A 19924-nucleotide genomic window follows, 5' to 3' on the forward strand; every position below is an offset into this window, starting at 1 on the left:
CTCAGGGCTCTGGGCAACCTCAGGTGTGTATGTGTCTTGGGGGCAAGGATACAAGTTACCATGGGGGAGAATTCAGCAGGGAAGGGACTGAAGGAGAAGTGGGACAGAGAGAAAAGATGGTGCCCTCTGGATAGCTTAACAAGGCTCAAGACCAGGGAATGAGGGGTGGAAGGATGAACTAGTGACAGTATGGCAGGCACCTTTTCCCTGAGCCTTCTCAGTTCCAAGAAACCTAATCTACTTATGTTGTTGTTGCTATTTGCCATCGAGTCAGACCTGACTCATAGCAACCCCCCCTTGAGTTTCCAAGGCAGGCAACATCACTACGGAAGTAGACTGCCCAATCTTCCTTCCGAGGAATCTACTTAACAGCAGAGTAAACTAAGCATACCACAGTGTAAGCGATGTGTCCCAACTGGGTCAGCACTCGAAGCCTCATCCCATTCCCATCTGGGCCACGTAGGCCAGCCTCACATATAGTCAATCTAGTTTGAATCTGCAGGGCTCTTGTCCCAGGAGTCTAGCAGAGTCCTAGGCTCACCATCTAAGTGCCTTCCCATCACCATCATTAAGGAGTCACATACAAGTGTAAAAGTCATGTTTCTAATTATCCCAATGTAAGAGACACAGAAAACAGACAGCCATGGGCTGACAGAAGCCAGGGGGACAGGTCTTAATACACGTTCGCAAGGTGGAGTACAGAACAGAGAGCAGCTGAGGTGACCCTCAGTCTTCGGTTGCAAGCGGGCTCCCTGAGGTATCTTCTCCTGGAAGAAGGGCCACTGAGTCACCACTGGCTACAGCAAATGGTAGGAGCAGGGACAGACCATGTCCAGCAGCACCTGGAGAATGTCGTCTGAAGAACCCCAGGGCCAGATCCTCCAAAATAGCCTGATCCTGGCTCTCTCCTGTCTGCTCCCACTTCTAGGTCCAAAGAGAAGATCCGCTTCTGCCCAGTGACTCCTGGCAAGGGTGTGTGTGTGGTGGTGGTGGGGGCAGATGAACTTGAGCTGTCAGGGACCACCCTGGAAAAACCTGTGGCCCCAGCACCTCTACCACCTGCCCAACCCTCACAAGAGGGCAGGCTGGAGGCTGGGGCCTGCTCCAGCAGCAGAAGCTAACCAGGTCCTTCCCAATTCTCTCTGCTTGGGTCCTGGAACTTCCTGGATCAGACTCCATGCAGGGGGGCAAGGGGAAAGACTTCACTGGCATAAGGAGCCTCATCAACCTACCCAAAACCCCTATGGAAGAGCCTGGGTAATGGGGCACCTCCATCCTGCCCACTTAGCCGTACTGCTCCTGCTAAAAGCAGGGAGCCCAGATCCTCTGCCCATCCTTCAGGAGGACAAGCAATGAGATGCCAAGACTCCTGGATCCCGATGCTGCTTGTGCCAACTAGACCATGCAGACAGGAGCATCTAGCCCTCCCAGGCAGCCTGAGGCCCAGAGAGTGTGACGAGAATGCAGGCCTGTGCCAGATGGGGCATGTGCCTGGCAGGCCTGCTTGAGTGGCACTGGAAGTGGGGGTAGGTGGGTCAAGAAATGAGAAGCAGGCTGGAGGCTCCTTCCCACTTCCTGTGGACTGTCCCCAAGTCTTCACAGTTGACAAACAAGCTGATTTCATTCACATTCCAGCAATGAAAACTTGTATTTAAGTGGCCAGTGCCAGAGAGATCTAGACTGGAGAGAGCAGAGACATCAGGTTAGAGCTCACTCTGGGACGTGGCTACGTGGAGGGTGCCTGGCCGCTTCCTCAGGGGAAACACTGGGCCCCCACACTCCTGGCAGTGATAAGGCAGAGCCAGCTCTGGCCTCCGCCCTGGAGTCACTCCTATCTTGGTTCAGATCTGTAGATGGGCTTCACTCAGTGAGTCTTCCCCAAAATAGGATCGGGGACAGATCTGCAGGGGGAAAACAGGCGGTGAGTAGGACAAAGAACAGGCTTCCCTCTGTGCCTTTCCATTACTTCCGTCCCCCTGCCCCCCCCCCCCCAGATAGAACGCTATGGGTATCAGTTGGATCCAAGGCCTGTGGCCTCAGGGAACACCAGGATGGGCTCAAGATCTCTGTGATAGCCCTGCCCTTACAGCCACCAGCACCCCTTACCTGGAAGGGTTTGCTTATCCCCACCACAGAATGTAGATTGTTGCTATAATAACAGAGGAGAAACTGATCCTCAATTTCGGGGATATCATTGGTGTTGATGTATACCTAGAGGGGAGAAGGGCCAGGAATGGGGTCAGTTCCACAGTCCTGGGCCCCAACCAGCTCACAAGTTATCCAGCCCTCTGTTCTTTGCAGAAGACAGAGGAGTTTCAGGGAAGCCTGCATGCTGGGGATGTGGAATACTTGTCTCAGGAGGGGCCAGGTACCTGGTTCAGTCCATCGCTGATGGAGACTTGGTTATCCCTGACCCAGACATAGGTCATGTAGTCATTTATGTGGCGGAGTCCCACCTGCAGGGAGGATTGGAGTGGTCAGTGACCGGGGAGAGCAACAGACTACCGCAACTCCGGAGAAGAGGACAATCTCATTTCTGGGACTGGCTATCATACTGCATACCACCCTCCTCCCCTCAATGTCAGTCCCTGGATTAAGTAAGGACACCTGGGGCCTGAGGCGGGTGAGGGTAAGCTTTGTAGTCTCCCTTCCCAGGTCCCAGGAAAGACAAACCAGTGTGTGTCAGTGTGTGGCTGACAGACTTTCTGCCTTGCCCGCCATGTCACCTTGTATAGTCCAATCCAGTCCCAGGGGCTGCTGGGGAAGTCTGGAGCCAAGGAGTAGCTGATCACCATGTCGTTCTCCATGGTCCACAGGCCCTCAGGGATCAGGGTGATCAGTGGGGAAGAAACCAATGGCTTCATCTATACACAGGGGTGAGAAGGGGCTGAAATCTCTTATTATCAATCCCCCCTGAGGAGACTGCCCTGTGCCCTTCCAATGTGTCTGGGTCAGTGAGGGGAAGAGGCCACTGGGGTGGGGAGTGGGGTGGGGGAATGGGCACAGAACTCCACTAGGCTGCCTTAAAATGTATCAGACTTTGGCTGGCCAGCTGGAAAGAGAAAGGGCCAAAGGCTTGCTGGGGTGGCCAGCCCTGCCAAGGATGACGGGGCTGAGAGCCAGGTGGGTAATACAGGGAGCCAAGTGCTGAGGGGTTTAAGAAGCTGGCAAAGGCTCTCATACCCCGAGGGCTCCTGACCCAAAGGCCCAATTTCATGGAGGAGATTCTGGAGAGAGCAGCTGTAGGAATTTGGGAGGGCACAAGGGCCTAAGAACAAACCAGTAGAAAACGTGAAGGCTGAAGGGCCAGCCAGCAGCTTGAAGGAGGTGAACACTGCCTTGGTCATTGGATGGCAAGATACAAGGATGGAGGGAGCTCCCTTTGAAACTTGACCCAGGTAAGTTTAGGACAAATAAAAGTACTACTTCACAAAGTAGGTAATAAACGTAATGGAACTCATCAGCCCCAAGGGAAGTATGGGGAGGAAATGGAAACCTATTCACCAAGCGTTTGAACATGTCTTTGACAGGGGGAGCCATCAACGGCTCCTCAGAGCTGGGATACCTGACCTGGGAGGAAAGGGAGTCATGTCCTCCTACAGGTCTCCCTGGGGATAAGCTGGCATCAGAGCCCAGGGCTGGTGGGGTTTGGGGATATGGCCCAGTATGGCTGTTCCCATGCCAAGTACCGGGCAGCTCGGATGTTCACCTCCAAGTCAAAGGTGCTGGTGACAGGCTTATGGTCACTGATGCAGTACATCATGTGGCTGATGTAGCTCTTCAGAGATAGGGAGAAGTGGGGGGCCAGTCGACCAGGAGTGCGGAGGCTGGCCTGGGGATGCCGCTTCAACCTCCACAGGATGCGGTCAGTCCACGCAGGCTTGCGTTTTTTCTCACTGGGGGTCAGGGAGAATAGGGAAGAAAGGGTCAGCATAAGAGCAGGAAGGTGTCCCCATGAGCCTACTGGAGCCCCTAACACCAGCCATGAGATGCCTGGCCAGTGATGAAATAAGCACTGCAAGAGGTGGGGGTGCCATTAGACTCTAAGGCCTCTGTCGCCTCAGTCCAGCCCACCATTTTATGAATTAAATCATGACTCAGAAACATTCCATTTCAAAGCTTTGCTCTGTCTTGAACATAAGCAGCAGCAGATCAAAGAAGTTAAAATTTGAAATTTGCAAATAGACAAAGACAGTGCTTGAATTTGGCTTCCCCCTATACTAGAAGTAGGGCCTTTAGGAAAAGGAAGGGAAGTATTTTTGCAGTGCTTCCTATATACTTAAGGAGCTCTGGTGGGGCAGTGGCTAAGGCATTTGGCTGGTAACCAAAAGGGTGGTAGTTGAAACCCACCAGCCACTCTGTGGGAGAAAGATGAGGCGGTCTGTTACCATCAAGACTGATGGCCTTGGAAATCCTACAGGGCAGTTTTACTCTGTCCTATAGAGTTGTTCTGAATCACAATCGACTGGATGGCAGTGGGTTTATTTATTTATTGATATGCTATATACCTAAGGGAAGCTCTGGTAGCGTGGTGCCTGAGGCACTTGACTGCTAACCAGAAGACTGGCAGTTCAAACCCATCAGCCACTCCTTGGAAGGAAGGTTGGGCAATCTACTTCCACAGTGAAACCGCCTTGGAAACCCAAGGAGGGATCACTATGAGTTGGGTCCCACTCGACGGCACATAACAACAACAACAACAACATATACCTAAGACCAGTACTGTTATCATTCACTTTTTACAGGTGGATAAATTGAGGCTTAGAGGGGAAGGAACTTTCTCAAAGCCACACAGTGAGGGAGTCAGGAGTCCAGGCCAGGCAGCATGACCACAGAACACGTGCTCTTAATCACCATGCCAACCCCTCTTAGGCCTGTTTCCTCATCTATGAAAATGGAGATAATTAGTAGTTGCCTATTAGGGTTGCTGAGATTATTAAATGAGATAAAGCACATAAAATGCTTAGCATAATGCCTGATACAAAGAAAACACTCTGCAGACACTGGCAACTGAGTCTTTGTTCTCCAGAGTCAACTGAAACCTGTCTATCATTCAATTACCAGCTCCCCTGAGAAGCATGAGAGGCCGTGCAGCCCCTGGGGATAGGGGTGGGGTGCTTCCTCCTCTAGGTAACTGAAGTTACCCAAAGACAGGCAAGTCTTTGATCCCTGACCCAGCCCTGCCCAAGCAGCTACTAGGACAGTCTCGAAGTCCATCTGGGCCCTCAGACCCCACCCTCCAAGAGGAGACCATCAGCCCTGAGTGCTGGAAGTGATATAGGGAGGGCAGTGGTTGTTTTGGGGTTCCTCTCCCCCTGGTGAGGCTCCCCTTTCTTGAATGAACCCAAAGCATAGTAAAGTCTGATCAGATGCCTCCCTACTTTAACTCAAAACCTTTAAGGAGTCTTCATTCTTCCAGAATAAACTCAAGTCCCCAAGTATGGGGTTTTCAAGATGCTCAGGTGTCTGACCCCGCGCCCTGCCCCACCTTACCTCCTATCATTTCCCCAGACCCACCCCACTTTGGTGACTGTCTCAAGCCTCTGGACCTTCGCTTTTGCAGTTTTTTTCTGCCTGGAACACCCTTCTTTACCTAGAAGAGGTCCAATTCCAATACTGCCTTTGTTATAAAGCTGCTCTTGACCTCACCTTTCTGCTTCTGAAACTTTTTATACCAGTACTTACACATTACATTATATTGTAATTTGCTGTCTCCCAGGCAGCCTATTGGTTAGTGTGTGAACTTTGAAGGCAAAAAAAGCACTGGCTCTTGGAGTCTCCTCAGCATTAGCAGAGGGCATGGGATATAGTAGGTGCCCAACAAACTGCTTATAAAACCCAAGCCAGCTAAAAAGCTCCAAGTTCAACCTCTCTACTCAAAAGTGCCCATCTGATTTTAATGTATACAGTTTCATATACTTGTAATCTGTTTTAAATGTTATCTTTCTCTTCTATTTTATTGAATTACTGTTTTAAATAAACATTTTGACATAGTGCTGTCACTTCAGTGTTGTTGTTATGTGCCATTGAGTCGGCCCTGACTCATAGCAACCCCTCCTTGTGTTTCCGAGGCAGTATCACTATGGAAGTAGATTGCCCAACCTTCCTTCCAAGGAGCGGCTGGTGGGTTTGAACTGTCAGCCTTCTGATTAGCAGTCAAGTGCCTTAGGCACTATATTACCAGAGCTAATTCCAATGATGGCAGCAGAATGGTAGCAAGGTAGAGAATTCTGCCTCCAGAATCAGAGCCCAGCTGGGGGACAGCTCTGCCCTGTTCTTTAAGAGTTATGTATCCCTCAGGGAAGAGGTAACTATGAGGAGGAAGTGGGAGGGGAGCTGTTGCATTGTGGTAAATTGTGGTCAAAGTCATGAGACAAAGTGTATGTAAGCTGTGGTATGGAAAGTGAATTTGCTCTGTGAACTTTCATCCAAATCATACATAAAAACAAGTTAAAAACAAAACAACACAAAACAAGTTATGTGCCCCTGGCCTTTAGGTCTGGAACTGAACTCACTCCTGTGGCTTCCAGCCAACAATAGACAAGGCACATAAGGAGAATATTTACATCAGGTAGATATACTCCTAGGAGCTCTGGTGGCGTAGTGTCTAAGGCATTTGACTGCTAACCAGAAGGCTGGCTGTTCAAACCCACCAACCACTCCTCGGAAGGAAGACTGGGCACTCCACTTCCGTAGGTAGTGACACCACCACGGAAACTCAAGGAGGGGTCACTATGAGTTGGAACTGACTTGAGGGCAGTGAGTTTGTTTTTTGTTTTTTTTAGAAAGATAATCCTTAGAGTGATCAATCCTGGGAGAACAGAAGGGCAGTAATTCCACAGGGAGATAGCTCAAGGTGGCAGGAATGCATAGGAAAGGACACAGGGAAGAGGTAACTACAGGGAGGAAATGAGAAGAGAGCTGTTACATTGTGGGGAATTGAAATCAATGTCACAAAACAAAATGTGTATGAACTGCTGTATGAATAATGAATTTGCTTTGTAAACTTTCACCCAAATCACATAAAAAATTAAAAAAGAAAGTGTTTTGTGCCCTTGGGCAAGTGATGTCACCTCCTTAAGTCTCAGTTTCTTTAAGGTGTGTCAATGGAGTCGTCAAGAAATGGTAACTCTGGCTAAACCACTTTCTGCTTGTGGGCTCCTTGGGTGGTTTTCAAATTTTCACTCTACTGAGTGGTATTCAGAGGACATCTGAATGTGGTATTTTCATCCTAGACTGAATCCCTGAGTCCACCCTTGGACAGTTAATGCTCAAAGTGGTAATGACCTCAACTAATGCACCCTTCTGCCTTTCAAAGCACCACTCCACTTCCCTATTATGGTTTTGAAACAAAATTAAACAAAAACCCACTGCCATCAAGTCCATTATGACTCAGAGTGACCCCCACTAGGTTTTCAAGGCTGTAAATCATTACAGAAGTAGATTGCCTCATCTTTCTCCCATGGAGCAGCTGGTGGGTTTGAACCACCAACCTTCTGGTTAGCTGCCAAATGCTTTACCCACTACACCACTAGAGCTCCTTTCACATTAGGGTCCTTCCCAATTTCCTAACCATAGCCTGTCCCTTCTTCCTTCCAGCACCTCAGCCTATCCCTTCCTCCTTTTCCATTGCCTGGTCCAGGCTTATCCCTAGGCACCAGTATTGTTCATTTTTGTAACTGTGTTTTTCTGAGCCCTTATTATGCACAGGGCAACTGAAGATAAGCTCAACAGGATCCATAAGGGGCTTCTGTTTGACAAACAAAAGACAAGAAGCAAATAAGCAAAATAAATGTGTACACATTAAATATGACATATATTCTCCCAGTTCCTCATTTCTAAGAGTAATCATTAGAAAAAGCCTGGGTCCTTCTGTGTGCCAGGCACTATGAGAGGTGCCTCACAGACTGTTCTGCTTCTGCAAGCCAGGTCACATGTTTCTGCTACAGGAGGACACTGAGGCTGAGAGAGATCCCCATCCAGATGGAACCAGATGCCCAGGTAAGCTGACTATGAAGTCCACATTCCTTCCACTGCCTCTTCCAGGCAGCAAGAGCTGCCTTATAAAGTGCATCACCGGAGCAGGGCCATACTCAGGCTTTCTGTCCAGATGGTCATAATTTGGTAGAAGAATTGTTTATGAACATAAATCAGTATGCTTTCTACTTCCAAAAAATTAAAACCAAGTAGGGTTGCTGTGAGTCCGAATGCAAGATTCTAGAAAGCTCAGCTAATTTACTGACCCAAAAGTAGTGACAGGTTTAATTTCAGGATCTGAAAGCACCTTTTCCTTTGGCTCCTTGTAGATGGGCTCTGTTTCTGAGTCTCACTGAACTCTGGGCTGTGGTTAACCTGTCAGGCATTTTAAGTCACTGGGGCACCAACATGACCATAATATCCTCTGCTCATTACCTAGCAGAGAGATTAACTGGGCTCACAATGTCAACTGTAACAAAACCCTGCTGCCAGTCTCTGACTCTAACAGGATTTCCCGCCCTCAGCCCTTTAACCTGTCCCTGTAATGGAGCTGATCCTGTTTCTCATTACATCTTGGCTCAGGGACACTGTGGTGGCTAAGCAAAGCAGCACACCGTGCCCTGCGCACAATTTGCCCTCAGCCACTTTGTGCAGCTCGGATAGGCCAGCTTCTTGGCTAGGTCAAGCGCTATGCTCAAGGTGCCTTTCATCAGTGCTGCCGACTGATCAGAATACCTGTCCAGCTCCTTTCTGCCAAACCCTGCTGCCTCCTTCAAGATACTCCCCTTGAAGGCAACTCTGATTGATCCCTGCTGGCCTCGGCTGCTGCCTCTTTACCGCTCGCTCCAACTCCCTTTGGCATTTCCATGCAGTGTTGTGGGAATCTCTTACTGGCCAACTCCTGAGCTTGACAGTGTTTATTTGGATCACTTGCCATGGGTGGGTCTCTCTACTAGACTGGCTGGCTGCTCTTAAAATACAGTTTCTTCTCCTTTTGTTCTCTTAGGTTCCCCATTCAAAGATGTGCCAGGCACTGTGCTCCATCCCAGGGAGGCTCATAAATCAGATCCTCTCTGCTCTCCAGGCCTTTGGAGTAGAGCAAGAAAGTCACACTCTGTTTTTCCTCCCTCAAATGGCATCCAGGGTCCAGGATGGACTGTGCTCATTTGTCCCGTCACTGTTCTGCTGAAGTCTGTGTGGGGCTGGGATTGCAGCCTTTGGGAGGGACACAATTCCACCCAAGGGTCTGGTGGAAGTAAGTGCTCAAAAAATGCTTATTGAATGCCTCTGGGAAAGAATAAGGTGACGTCACTCTTACATACTGCTGATATGTATGTGAATTAGTAATATAAAACTTACAGAAAGCGATCTGACAGTACGTGCCCAGGGCCTTCAAGTGTTATTGAACTTCTAGTTACAGGTCTGAGAAGTTAATCTAAAACAAGGGCAAAGCTTTAAGAGTATCTGTGTCTCAGGTGCTATTCACAATAAGGCACGATATGTCTTAAAGGCAACACTGGCGGCGTACTGTGAATAAGGTGCGGAGGCTGCCTAAGGACAGGAGAGGAGCTGTCAGTGAGACAGGGAAAGGATGGCTTCCCGAGAGAGAATGCCTGAACTGGGTTTCCCATGATGAATACCAGTCTGTTCCCTATGGAGGCTCAGGCCCTGCCCGCTGTAGGAATGCCCAGCTGCCTCTGGACCTTGGCTCCAGCCCAGAATATTTGTTTTGATGTCCCTTCCTAGTGTCCCCTCCTCCTGCCCAGACATTCCTTCATTTCCTGGGCTCTGGGCAAGGGGAAGCGGTACTGAAAGCTGATGGGACTGCAATCATGCAGACTTGCGTTCAAATTCCTGCTGGATCAGTTACTCTGTTACTGTCTTATGTAAAGATTTAACTTCTTTATTTGTAAAAAGTCAGTAATAACAATGCTTACTGAATGGGGACATGGGAAGAATTAAGTGATGCATGTAAAGTTCCTTGCACAATGCCTGGCACATGGTAAATGCTCAGTAACGCCAGTCACAATGAGCCATTATGCAGAAATTGGTCTCTGCCTCCTCCTTAGCGAATGTTTGCTGTCCCAGCCTTGCCCTCCTTTTTGCTGCAGCTGGCAAGACTGGTTGTGAATTCTGAGGCACTGTGGGCCACAGAGTCCAGAGAATTCAGGTGTGAGCCCCAGCTCTACCCCTCCCTGGCTGAGCCACCTGGGGAAGTCCCTCAACCTCTCAGCCTCTCTCCCCCATCCATGCAGAACTAGCTGTTTGCAACTGTCCAGTCTCTGTGATCTCCTATCACACCCAAGGCAAAGGGACACCTGGCCATATGGCCTGTTACCAGCTTTCTTCCTGCTGCAAATGAGGTTTAGAAGTCAACTGGCAGAGGTTCCCAGACCCCAAGGCCTACCATTTCTGATAGCTAGTCGAGGAGACTGGCAGTTTCCCTGAAACTGTGGACCCAGGCCAGCCAGCCAGAGTCTGCCCTCTTCCCTCCTTTCTGCCCAGGCTATAACTTGTGTAGCATGCCCTGGCCATGACCCTACCCGTCTTGCTCCACCCTTCTGAAATGGCTCACCCACACCCCCTTCCTTGGCGGGGACATTTTGGCTGCACCACGGCACTTCCAATACTAGGCCTGCAGTTCTACCTCTGGATCTACCTGTGGGGATAACCACCCAACCCCAAAATGCCCAGAGGCCTTCATAAGACAGTCCTGGTGGGAGGAACCAAAAACCTGCTTGCCATTAACATGGCAGGGGTTCTTCTGGTTCTTTACAGAGATTAAAGTCTTGCCCGAAATGGAGTCAGGGATCTGTTGCCAGAGCTGCTTCTGTTCCCCTCCCTAAACCCCAGTTTCAATGGTTACCTGGCCCCTTTTCAGTTTCTTACTTAGAAAGGTTTTCAGCAAAACTACTATTTGAAGACATGAGTCTAAAAGTAACAATATCTTCATCCAAATCAAAATAAAATTAAAAAAAAAAAAAAAAAAAAAGAGCTAAAAATAACAATAGCAGTTATCAATCAGTGTTTATTGGTGCCAGGCACTGGGCTAAGCAAGTCTCACTCAATCATCAACTCCATGAGGTGGAATTGCTATCAGCCCCATTTTACAGATGACAAAACTGAAGCTTATGTATCTTGCCCAAGGTCAGACAGCTAGTGAGGTGCACAGCTGTGCTCCTCATTACCACATGCACTATCTCTGTGCTGTCCCTCCTAAGTCCTCACTGACTGCTGCTTCATCTTTCCATGCTGTTCCTACCCATTGACAGGCCAGGGCAGGGGTAATGAGTACCATTAACTGGCTGAGCTGAGCTTTCTGCTCCCTGTCTGGCTATTAGAAGGTCCTGCAAAGTGGGGTTCCGAGGATGCTCCAAGACAGGAGTCAGCTGACTCCACCCCTTCCTCCCCGGCCCTTGCCTGCACCAGCTCCCCATCCTCCTTTCTCTGAGGACAATCTGGGACAGCTCCCACAGCCAGCAGCTCCCGAGGGGGGCAGAAGGCACCATCCCAGAGAGGTGATGGCTATATCCATTCCTACTCCCCACCCCCAGTTTCATGCTGAAGCAGCCCCCACCACCAGGGCCAACACCACCTTCTTCCCTGGGCCTCCCTGCCCTCATCTGAAGTAGGCCCATTTCCTCCCCCCAGGCTATTTCCAGATCCTCAGCAAGCTGAGCCTCTCTCCTGGTGGGGACTCCTCACCTGGTGTCATAGTTGTTGGAATTCTTATCAAATTTGTAAGTGGGTGGGAAGAGCAGGGGGCCCTCCTGGAACTCCCGGAGCAGTGGGTCACATTTCCTGGCGATGCTGAGCTGCAGAGAAAAGCACAGTCGCCATCTCCCAACAGTCCTGACCCGATGGCACCACACCACATTCCGGTCAGAGGATCACACATGCCATCACGACTGGGGCAAGAGTCAAACATCACTCCACTTCCTCATTGCCACAGCCTCGGCGCCCCCCTCCCAAACCCGGGAGAGCAGTTAAATCCTTTTGGAAATATCACCCCACAGTCCCAGGGGAGGCAGCTGCCTGCCATTTCCCAGTGCTGGACCTTAGGGACCAGGCTTTGAATTCTCTCTCTCTAGGAGCCACTAGCAGACATGTGTCAGAGGGGAAGAGAGCCGGAGTAGCCAGGGTCCCCCAAAAGGGTGGTACCTCATCTTCCAGGAGGCAAGCAAGCCTGGGGATGGGAAAGATGACATGGCAAGGTGGGTATTTAACAGCTCAAGAACCTGTCGGTTTGGCTGCTTAAGGCAGGGACACAGAGGATAAGGTGGCAGGGATGCAAGTGGGGTGCTGCATGGTGCAGGGCTATGGCGGGCCAAAGGCTTTCTCATTCCTATGATCAACACCCCCAGCTGCTGCACCCCAGCTCCTCCAGTGAAGGTCACGCACTGACAGGACTGGCTGACCCTCCCACAGCTGCGAAGCCCTGCTGGACTCCTCCCTGCCCAGGAGCAGGGGCTGCGGAGGCTGGGAAAGGAGAGAGCCGCTGGGGAATGCGAGCTACTCTCGGCACCTGTCCTGTCGGACAACAGGCTCATACCACCCCCAGGACCTTCCCTCACTTCATACCTGATCCTTCTCCCACAGCTCACTGTAGCATTGGTTCTTTATGGATTCCCGAACAAAGTGCAACCCAAAGTCCTCGATTCGAAAGTTCATGTCTCCAAACCAGAGGATGAGGCTTCAGAAATAAAGGAGGGCAGTCTGAGGGTTTGTAGTGAGGTCAGAGAAGGGAGCATCAAGAGGTGGCTCAGACCTGCTCAGCCCAGGGGCTGCAGGAGAGCAGAAAGCTCCAGGGCACAGGTGAAAAGCCAAATGCTAACAAAGCATCAGGTGAAGCCAAGGGCACGGACCTAGCAGGACTATTCTCACAGCTCCTGCATCACCATTCAAGTTGAAGACACCAGCCCAGAGAGGCAAGTGGCAAAAAGATGTAGCTCTCTTTTTTTCTCCCTCAACTGGCCACCGGGAACGGCTATCAAACAGCCTTTCGGGTGACCTCAGGAACCACGAGGATCTTGACCTGGGGTGTTCAGAAGTGTTCAAGGTTTCTAGCCAGGACACCGGGGCTAGAGGAAGAGAAGGGGGTTCCCAGAGTCCAGGCAGGCAAAGCTGGATAGGAGGGCAGATGGGGCACCAGGAACGGGCTGGGAGAGGAAAGGAGACAAGAGCGTAACCCGACTGGCCGGGAAGCCGTGACCTGGGAGAGGATGCTAGCCTGGATGGGTGTGGGGGAGAGGACCGGGGTGCCAGTTTGCAGCTCCACACTCACTCATGGTCCAGGATGTTGGGGATATCCTGTCCCTCAAAATTCTGCATCTCTAGGATCCGGTCAAAGTGCTCCAGCCGCTGGTCATTGTTGGCCAGGTGCGGGGGGAGGTGGCAGTTGATGATGCTGACATAGTAGCCATAAAGCTTCAGGCAGATGTTGACTCCGCCTTTGTTCCCCTGGGAGGACAGGCGGGCAGAAGGGTGGGAAGCTGTTCTGGGTTAGAGACACTCCTCTCCTCGCATCCTAGGCCTCACCTTCCCCCACGCCCTCCCAGGGCCAGACACTCAGCTTCCTAGAGTCATCTCTCCATCCAGTGCCCAGCTCGCCCAGCCTGGGGTCTCAGGGCTGTTAAACCCCCTCAGAGGTGAGAGAATAAGTTTGTCGGGCACTGGTCCGGGGAGACTTCAAAGATTCATTTCACTCCTTTTTCCATTTGCCCGGCTCTAAAGCATCCAGCCCTCCCCAGCCCAGGGACCAGAGGCCTTCCTGGCTCATGACTCAAGAGACAACAGCTCTGTCCTTACCCAGTACCCGAAGAGGCCAGTGGGGGTGGATTTGGTAGAGAGGATCTGGATAAAGGGCAAATGCTGATGCTTGGCAAAGATCAGTAAGAGGAGGCCCTGCATGCGGACACAGGAGACCTGCAGGAGAGTGGGGGCAATGGTGGTTCATTGAACTGTACAGGGTGAGTGTGTCCCTGCCAGGGCCTGGTGCTAGGGGCACTAGAGAGCCCTGAGAAACACAACGTCCTGCCCCAGGGACCACACTATCCTGGTGTGAGCCTCAAAATTTCATTCCTTTCCTCAGCTGCCAAATGATGCATTCTGGGAACTGAGCAGGTTTCAGTTTTAGCTCTTGGACCTGGGGAGGAGGGGAGAGGACCAGGCTGCCAGGATACCCTGCCATCAGGAGGGCATTACTTTTCCATCCTTGCCCCAGGCATGCCTACTGTGCCTCTCACCATTGCCCTTCTGAGATCCTTTGGGTACTCTTGGGCTGCCCCCATGCTGGCAGGGCCTTAAGAAAAATTGTGGCCATTCAGGAAAGTGCTAAATGGGCTTTGAAGTTAGCCAGATCTGGGTGCACACCCTGGCTGACTTAGTATTTGATATTGAGCATGATTCTCAGTGATAAGCAGGAATACTATAACTACATAGACCTTGTGAGGATTAACTGGAGCTATTATATTTTGGTTTAGATTCTTCAAACTAAATACAGGGAAGGAACACAGGGAACCTTCTAGGTGCTTCCTCCTATCCCCTATTCAGGCAGCTCTGGGGGCATAGTGCCTAAGGCACTTGACTGATAACCAGAAGGCTGGTGGTTCAAACCTACCACCACCCCTCAGGAGGAAGATTGGGCAACCTACTTTTGTAGGGATACCTCCTTGGAAACCCAAGGAGGGGTCACTATGAGTCAGAATCGACTCGGTGGCAGTGAGTTTTTTTTTTTTTTATTATCCCTTGTACAATTACAGGCTGTGGACAGTTGGATATCCAAGAAGGCAATGCAGAGGGGATGACAGTGAGTAGAGAAGACAGGTGTCCACAAGTCAGGGAAGACAGCTAGTGTCTACTGAAATGCCTGATACATATACATTACCTCATTTCTCACCCCACCCCTGGAGATATCACTAACCCTTTCTACAGATGAAGGAACTGAGGCTCAGGGAGGTTAAGGAACTGGTAGGATGACCTGGATGGAGAGTGGCATCAGAGGATGAAGATAGCCCAAATCCCTACTGTCTGTGGCCATGGGCTGGGGGTGGGGATGGCCACAGGCAGTGACCCTCTCTCTTACGTTCAGGCTGTCGACACCCACCACTCGAGTAGCTGTTTCCGGAGCATGAGGTGCAGAGGCCAAGGAGGAAATCCCCGGGTGGGGAGCTTGTACTGGGGCCTTCCAGGAATTATGAAACATGATCCCACAGGCCAGGGAGTCCTGGCACAGCGGGAGAGTCAAAGCAGGGGGAACCCCAAACCCAGGACTGAGTGAGGGACGTGGCAGAACCTGAGGCTGGGTGAATTACTAAAAAATGTATCCTAAACCTCTCCTATCTTCTCTCTCTCCCAGCCACAGGCTTGTATGACGAGAGGAGTGGAAGAAGCGGGTAGCAAATGACGGATTGATTCCCACAGTCAGGACTGGAGCTCAGGAACTGATCAAGGATCAGGAAGAGTTTCAAGCTTAATTCAAAAGTACAGAGAAAGTTTAGGCTATGAATCGCCACCAAAAAGGTCCATTCTGTGAAGGAACAGGGCTACAGGGTGGTGATAGAGTCGGGAGCAGGGCAAATCAGGCTGGGAGAAAGGGTGGGGCTATAGGGAAGGCAGACAACTTCTATAGGAAGTTCCAGTAGAAGGAAATGAAGTAGGAGGAGCTAAGGAAGGGACTGGAGGGAGGTGGCTAGGACTCCAGGAGCAGGCACAGGGGTCAGCCGCAAGCTTCTCAACCTACAGCCAGCAAGCAAATCCCCACCCAAAGAACAGGCTGCAAACAGGGCTCCCCTTTCCACTCCCCATTCTTGGCTGGAGGAGGGAGGGGCATCTGTTTTGGGTTCCAGAGCCTTAGGCTGGCCTTCCAAATTCAGGAGGCTGCATAGGCAGAAAGGGTTGTGTCCCTGCCATAGCTAACCTAATTTCCTTGGCTCAGTTCCATTGTACCAATTCCCTGTCAGCTAGCCAAAGCACAAGCAGGTCTGCAGCCCTGGGAGGGGAGCAGGTGGTGAGAGAGAAGTGGTTCTGTCCTCCCCGGAGGATATAGCTCCAAGTCCACAGGAAGAGGCTTCTGAGTTTGAGCTAGAGGGAGTCAAAGGCGCAGGGGCTGGCAGTTTCTAGCCTCAGCAGCAGGACTAAACCTTGTGCACCCTCCTCCCAGCTCTGCACCGAGGCAAACTGTTGTTGTTGTTGTTGTTATGTGCCATCGAGTCGGACCTGACTCATAGCGACCCTTCCTTGGGTTTCCGAGGTGGTATCACTATGGGAAGTAAACTGCTCTACCTTCCTTTTGAGGAGTGGCTAGTGGGTTTGAACTGCCAGTCTTCAGGTTAGCAGTCAAATGACTCAGGCACTACGCCATCAGAACTCCCGAGGCAAACATACGTATAATGGAATTATCCCGAGTAGGCCAGAAGCAGCTCATCTAGGCAACAGGGGGTATTCTGGTGTTTCCAAGAAGCACCCTACTAGGTGCACTGAGTGGATGAGTGTTTCATCCCTCAGGTGTGCAGGGCAGAAACAAAGTAGAGAGCCACCAACCTAGGGCCTTCCTATGGACTCGTACTATGGGCGAAGGATTCCCCAAAGTAGACTCGTCTCTCAGCCTGAGAACCCTTCTCCTCCATACTTCTCTCCTTTCCTCTCATCTTGGGCCCCTGGGAAACTGAGATGTGTGTCTCCTATGATGGGAGGACACCTTCTGACACCAGCAGGCTAGCAATGGGATACCTGCCAGCCTTAGAGCTCATGAGTATGACGATAAAGCATAGAAGTTAAGAACATGGGTTTTGAAATTAGGAAGATCTGGATTCAAAATGTAGACAGCTTATACGACACCTTGGGCACATAATCTCTGAGCCTTGGTTTTATCTGTAAAATACCCCTATTTCAAGATGGTTAAGATTTTAAAATAATGTATGTAAAGAACTTACTTATAATGTCTAACAGAAAGTAAGCATTTGATAAATGGTTAGTACGTATTATCATTCTCAGAGATTTCAGGCTAGGTGTGTGAGGAGAGATTGGGGGCTAGGGGTAGGGTAGGCACTGCGGTGTTAACTAGCTTTGATGCATGTCCCCTAGGAATTCTTCCAACCTGAAAAATATCATGGTGTTAAACTAGCCCCTTGGGTCCCACTAAGCTCCAGCTGCTTTGCAAAGCCACAAGGTAGGTAGGAGCCCCAGGAAGCCAAGTGCAACTGAGATTGAAACCTTTAAATAAATGAGAGACAGTGAGAAAGCCTGACTGGGAGTAAAAGGAACACATCAGACCAAATGACTGGGGGTTAGTGATAAGAGGTGAGACACATTTTCCCATGACAGACAAACTTGTACATTACCTTGATGAAGCTCAGAGGAGAAAGCACATCCATGAAGAAACTGCTCCATGGGTCATCAAAGGCAGTGTCAGAAAGAAGGCTCATGATCCCACAGTTCATTTCCTGCAAACTGACCACACCCCTGGCTTGGAGGGTACTGCCTCTGCCACACTTAGTGCTGCCCTCACCAGACTTTTAAGTCTTGGGTTCTGATGACCACGGTCTCTCCCTCCCCTACCTGTTGGTCTCCATCCCCTTGCTACTGTTGACCCAGGCCAAGAGACGTTATACGGGACCTGGTGCAGGCTAGAAGCTCCTAGCCTTCAGACTCCAGAGTGAGGGAAGACAGGTGATAGCAGTTCCCACAGGACCAACAGGAGTCTGGTCAGGCTCACCTGACCTCAGATCTGGGGATGGGTGAAAGGGCCCTGCAGACACCTACCCAATGATATATATGTCCAGATTCAGGTGCTGGTTGTCCAGCTGAAGCAGGTCACTGAGGTCTAGAGGGGGTGCCGCAGAGGCCACGTTCCATGTCACGACATGTATGCTACGGAGGGGATGCAAAGGTAGGTCGTGGAAGGACGAGGATAAGACCTTGCCCAGGTAATGGAAAGGAGTCTAGGCCTGCTAATGGCTGCAATACAATGCAATGCAGTTATGTTGAGAAATGTGAGATTCTGTATCTGGCAGTGGGAATGGAGGCAATGAACAAGGAGCCTTTTGTTTTCTTCACCTCTTCCCCTGAGGCAAAAAATCCTCAACTCTGGATGGCTCCTTCCTGCAGGCCTCCAGCTGCCCACACCTGGTGGCACTGGTGCAGCTTACACTAGCAGAGCTCCCAAAGGGAGCCCTCACCAGACTGGGACAGGCACAGGAACAGGTGGGGGTGGAGTGGATAGTCAGGAACTTATTGATTCCAACAGCTCTACCAGCCATCCAAACCTTAGGCAGCAATTCCCTACCTTCACTTTCTCAACCCAAGATTCCTGAAACCCACCAGGAAGATCCTGGAGGCTCAGTTCTTCCACCTAGTGAGAGGGATCAGCAACACAGAAACAGGGAAATCTTAAAAAAAAACAGCAATAACCCCTTCACATTCCCTTCCTCGCTGCTTCCTAGCAGATCCCTGGAGCACGACCAATTCTGTACAGGGCCCAAAGAGAAACTGCTAAGTAACAAGTTTCTTCACATCTCTCTAGAGTCTATCCTCCTTAGGGAAAAGCCGTCATCTGAATAACATTCTCCATCTCAACTTCATACAAACCCTAGGGACGCAACAGCACTAAGTCAGCAGCTCCCAGTGACACTGGTTTCCATCAGGGGCTCAGTGACCAGGAGACTTGGTGATCTCTTTAACTGAATTGTCACAGCAACACACTAAGGAAACCCCGGACCACTCTAAGTACAGGGCGGGAAGGGGCTGCAAACCTTGCTGAGATCAAGAACAGCCACCAAACCTTGTGTAAATTCTAAAGTCTCCACATCATGAGAAGGACCTGTAGCAACTGAAGACCTAGAATGGGACCAGGGACAGGGGGATGGAGAAGTGGGAGAAAAGGGAGGATGTCCCAAAACATTTATTCTCCACAAGACCCTGTTCTTGAAGGTCCATGTTCTAAAAACCACGACTTGGAGAAATTCCTAGCCTGTTTAAAGCAATTTCCTGCCCCTCCCAATGAACACAAAAAGCAAAACACAAACTACCTTCCCAGGCACTCAGCCCCAGTTTAAGGATTTCATTTGTTTACCATCTCCCCCTGCCGTCCAGCAGAGGATTAAGAAGATCAGTCATTTAACTCAAAGGCTCCTTGTTTTGTTTTGTTTTGTTTTTTTCAGAATTTTGCTCTAAGTGGAACAAGAGCAAAGCTTGGGATTTCCTGCCACAACTCTCAGGTCCAACGACTCAGCAGCAAATCCCTGCGTTGTGACCTGCACGGAGTTAATGAGTAGCATTGTTCCTTGGTAAGGAGCAGCCATGGGACCAAACTGTATTACTTCACTAAAGGATCTTATCTAAATCAGATTGCGGATTTCAGAAGGTCACAAGTAGATCTGACAGACCTCGTGATGTATGTGCTGATCAAAAGTAGGGGCAAGCTTTCCACTTTAGGGCTTAGGGGAGAATACCTAGTTTTGTCTTTAACTTCAAGCAGCCCAAGACGGCTGCCTCCTCCAGAGGCTAAGTGGGACACATACTTGGGGCACCCGAGTGGAAACGAACCTGGAAGCCTGAGTTTAGAGTGGGCGCGGGACTCGTGTCCAACACAGCCCACTTGACAATGGCCTGGAAGGGTCTGGGACGGAAGTGTTTATCAAAGGAGTGGTTGGATGGAAAGTTGCCCATGAGGCAGGCATCCTCTGAACCTGTGGCAGCCAGTAGGCCCGGCCCCTTCTTTCCGAGCCTGGGCCCGCCCCCAGACCCACAGCCCAGACAAGGTCAGGAGTGGCTCCGCCCAGAGCAGGCCTACCTGCAGCAGTCTTCCTCACCTGAGTTTCCTGCCTCTCGGCTCGGCCGGTTCCTGCAGGTCCACGTCAGCCATCGTCCACATGCAGTGGCGCTGCAGGCCTCTGTCTCCTCAACTCTACCCGTCCTAGCACGATCAGCCTCTCCGGCGTCAGGTCCT

General features: G+C 50.6%; 1 protein-coding gene across 1 annotated transcript; it reads right to left on the reverse strand.

Moving 5' to 3' along the window:
• Positions 1–1841: 1841 nt before the first annotated feature.
• Positions 1842–19840, reverse strand: INPP5K (inositol polyphosphate-5-phosphatase K). The gene is made up of 12 exons (XM_007937569.2): positions 19788–19840; positions 17740–17847; positions 17319–17427; positions 13786–13902; positions 13262–13437; positions 12559–12670; positions 11683–11792; positions 3710–3896; positions 2727–2864; positions 2373–2456; positions 2107–2211; positions 1842–1901 (listed from the first exon to the last, which is right to left on the reverse strand). The coding sequence occupies exons 1-12, from the start codon at positions 19838–19840 to the stop codon at positions 1842–1844; spliced, it is 1359 nt and encodes a 452-aa protein (XP_007935760.2).
• Positions 19841–19924: the final 84 nt, after the last annotated feature.

This window comes from Orycteropus afer, unplaced genomic scaffold (genome assembly GCF_000298275.1).
Source record: "Orycteropus afer afer isolate SDZICR_OR568_19922 unplaced genomic scaffold, OryAfe1.0 scaffold00042, whole genome shotgun sequence".
In the NCBI taxonomy this organism is placed as follows: Eukaryota; Metazoa; Chordata; class Mammalia; order Tubulidentata; family Orycteropodidae; genus Orycteropus; species Orycteropus afer.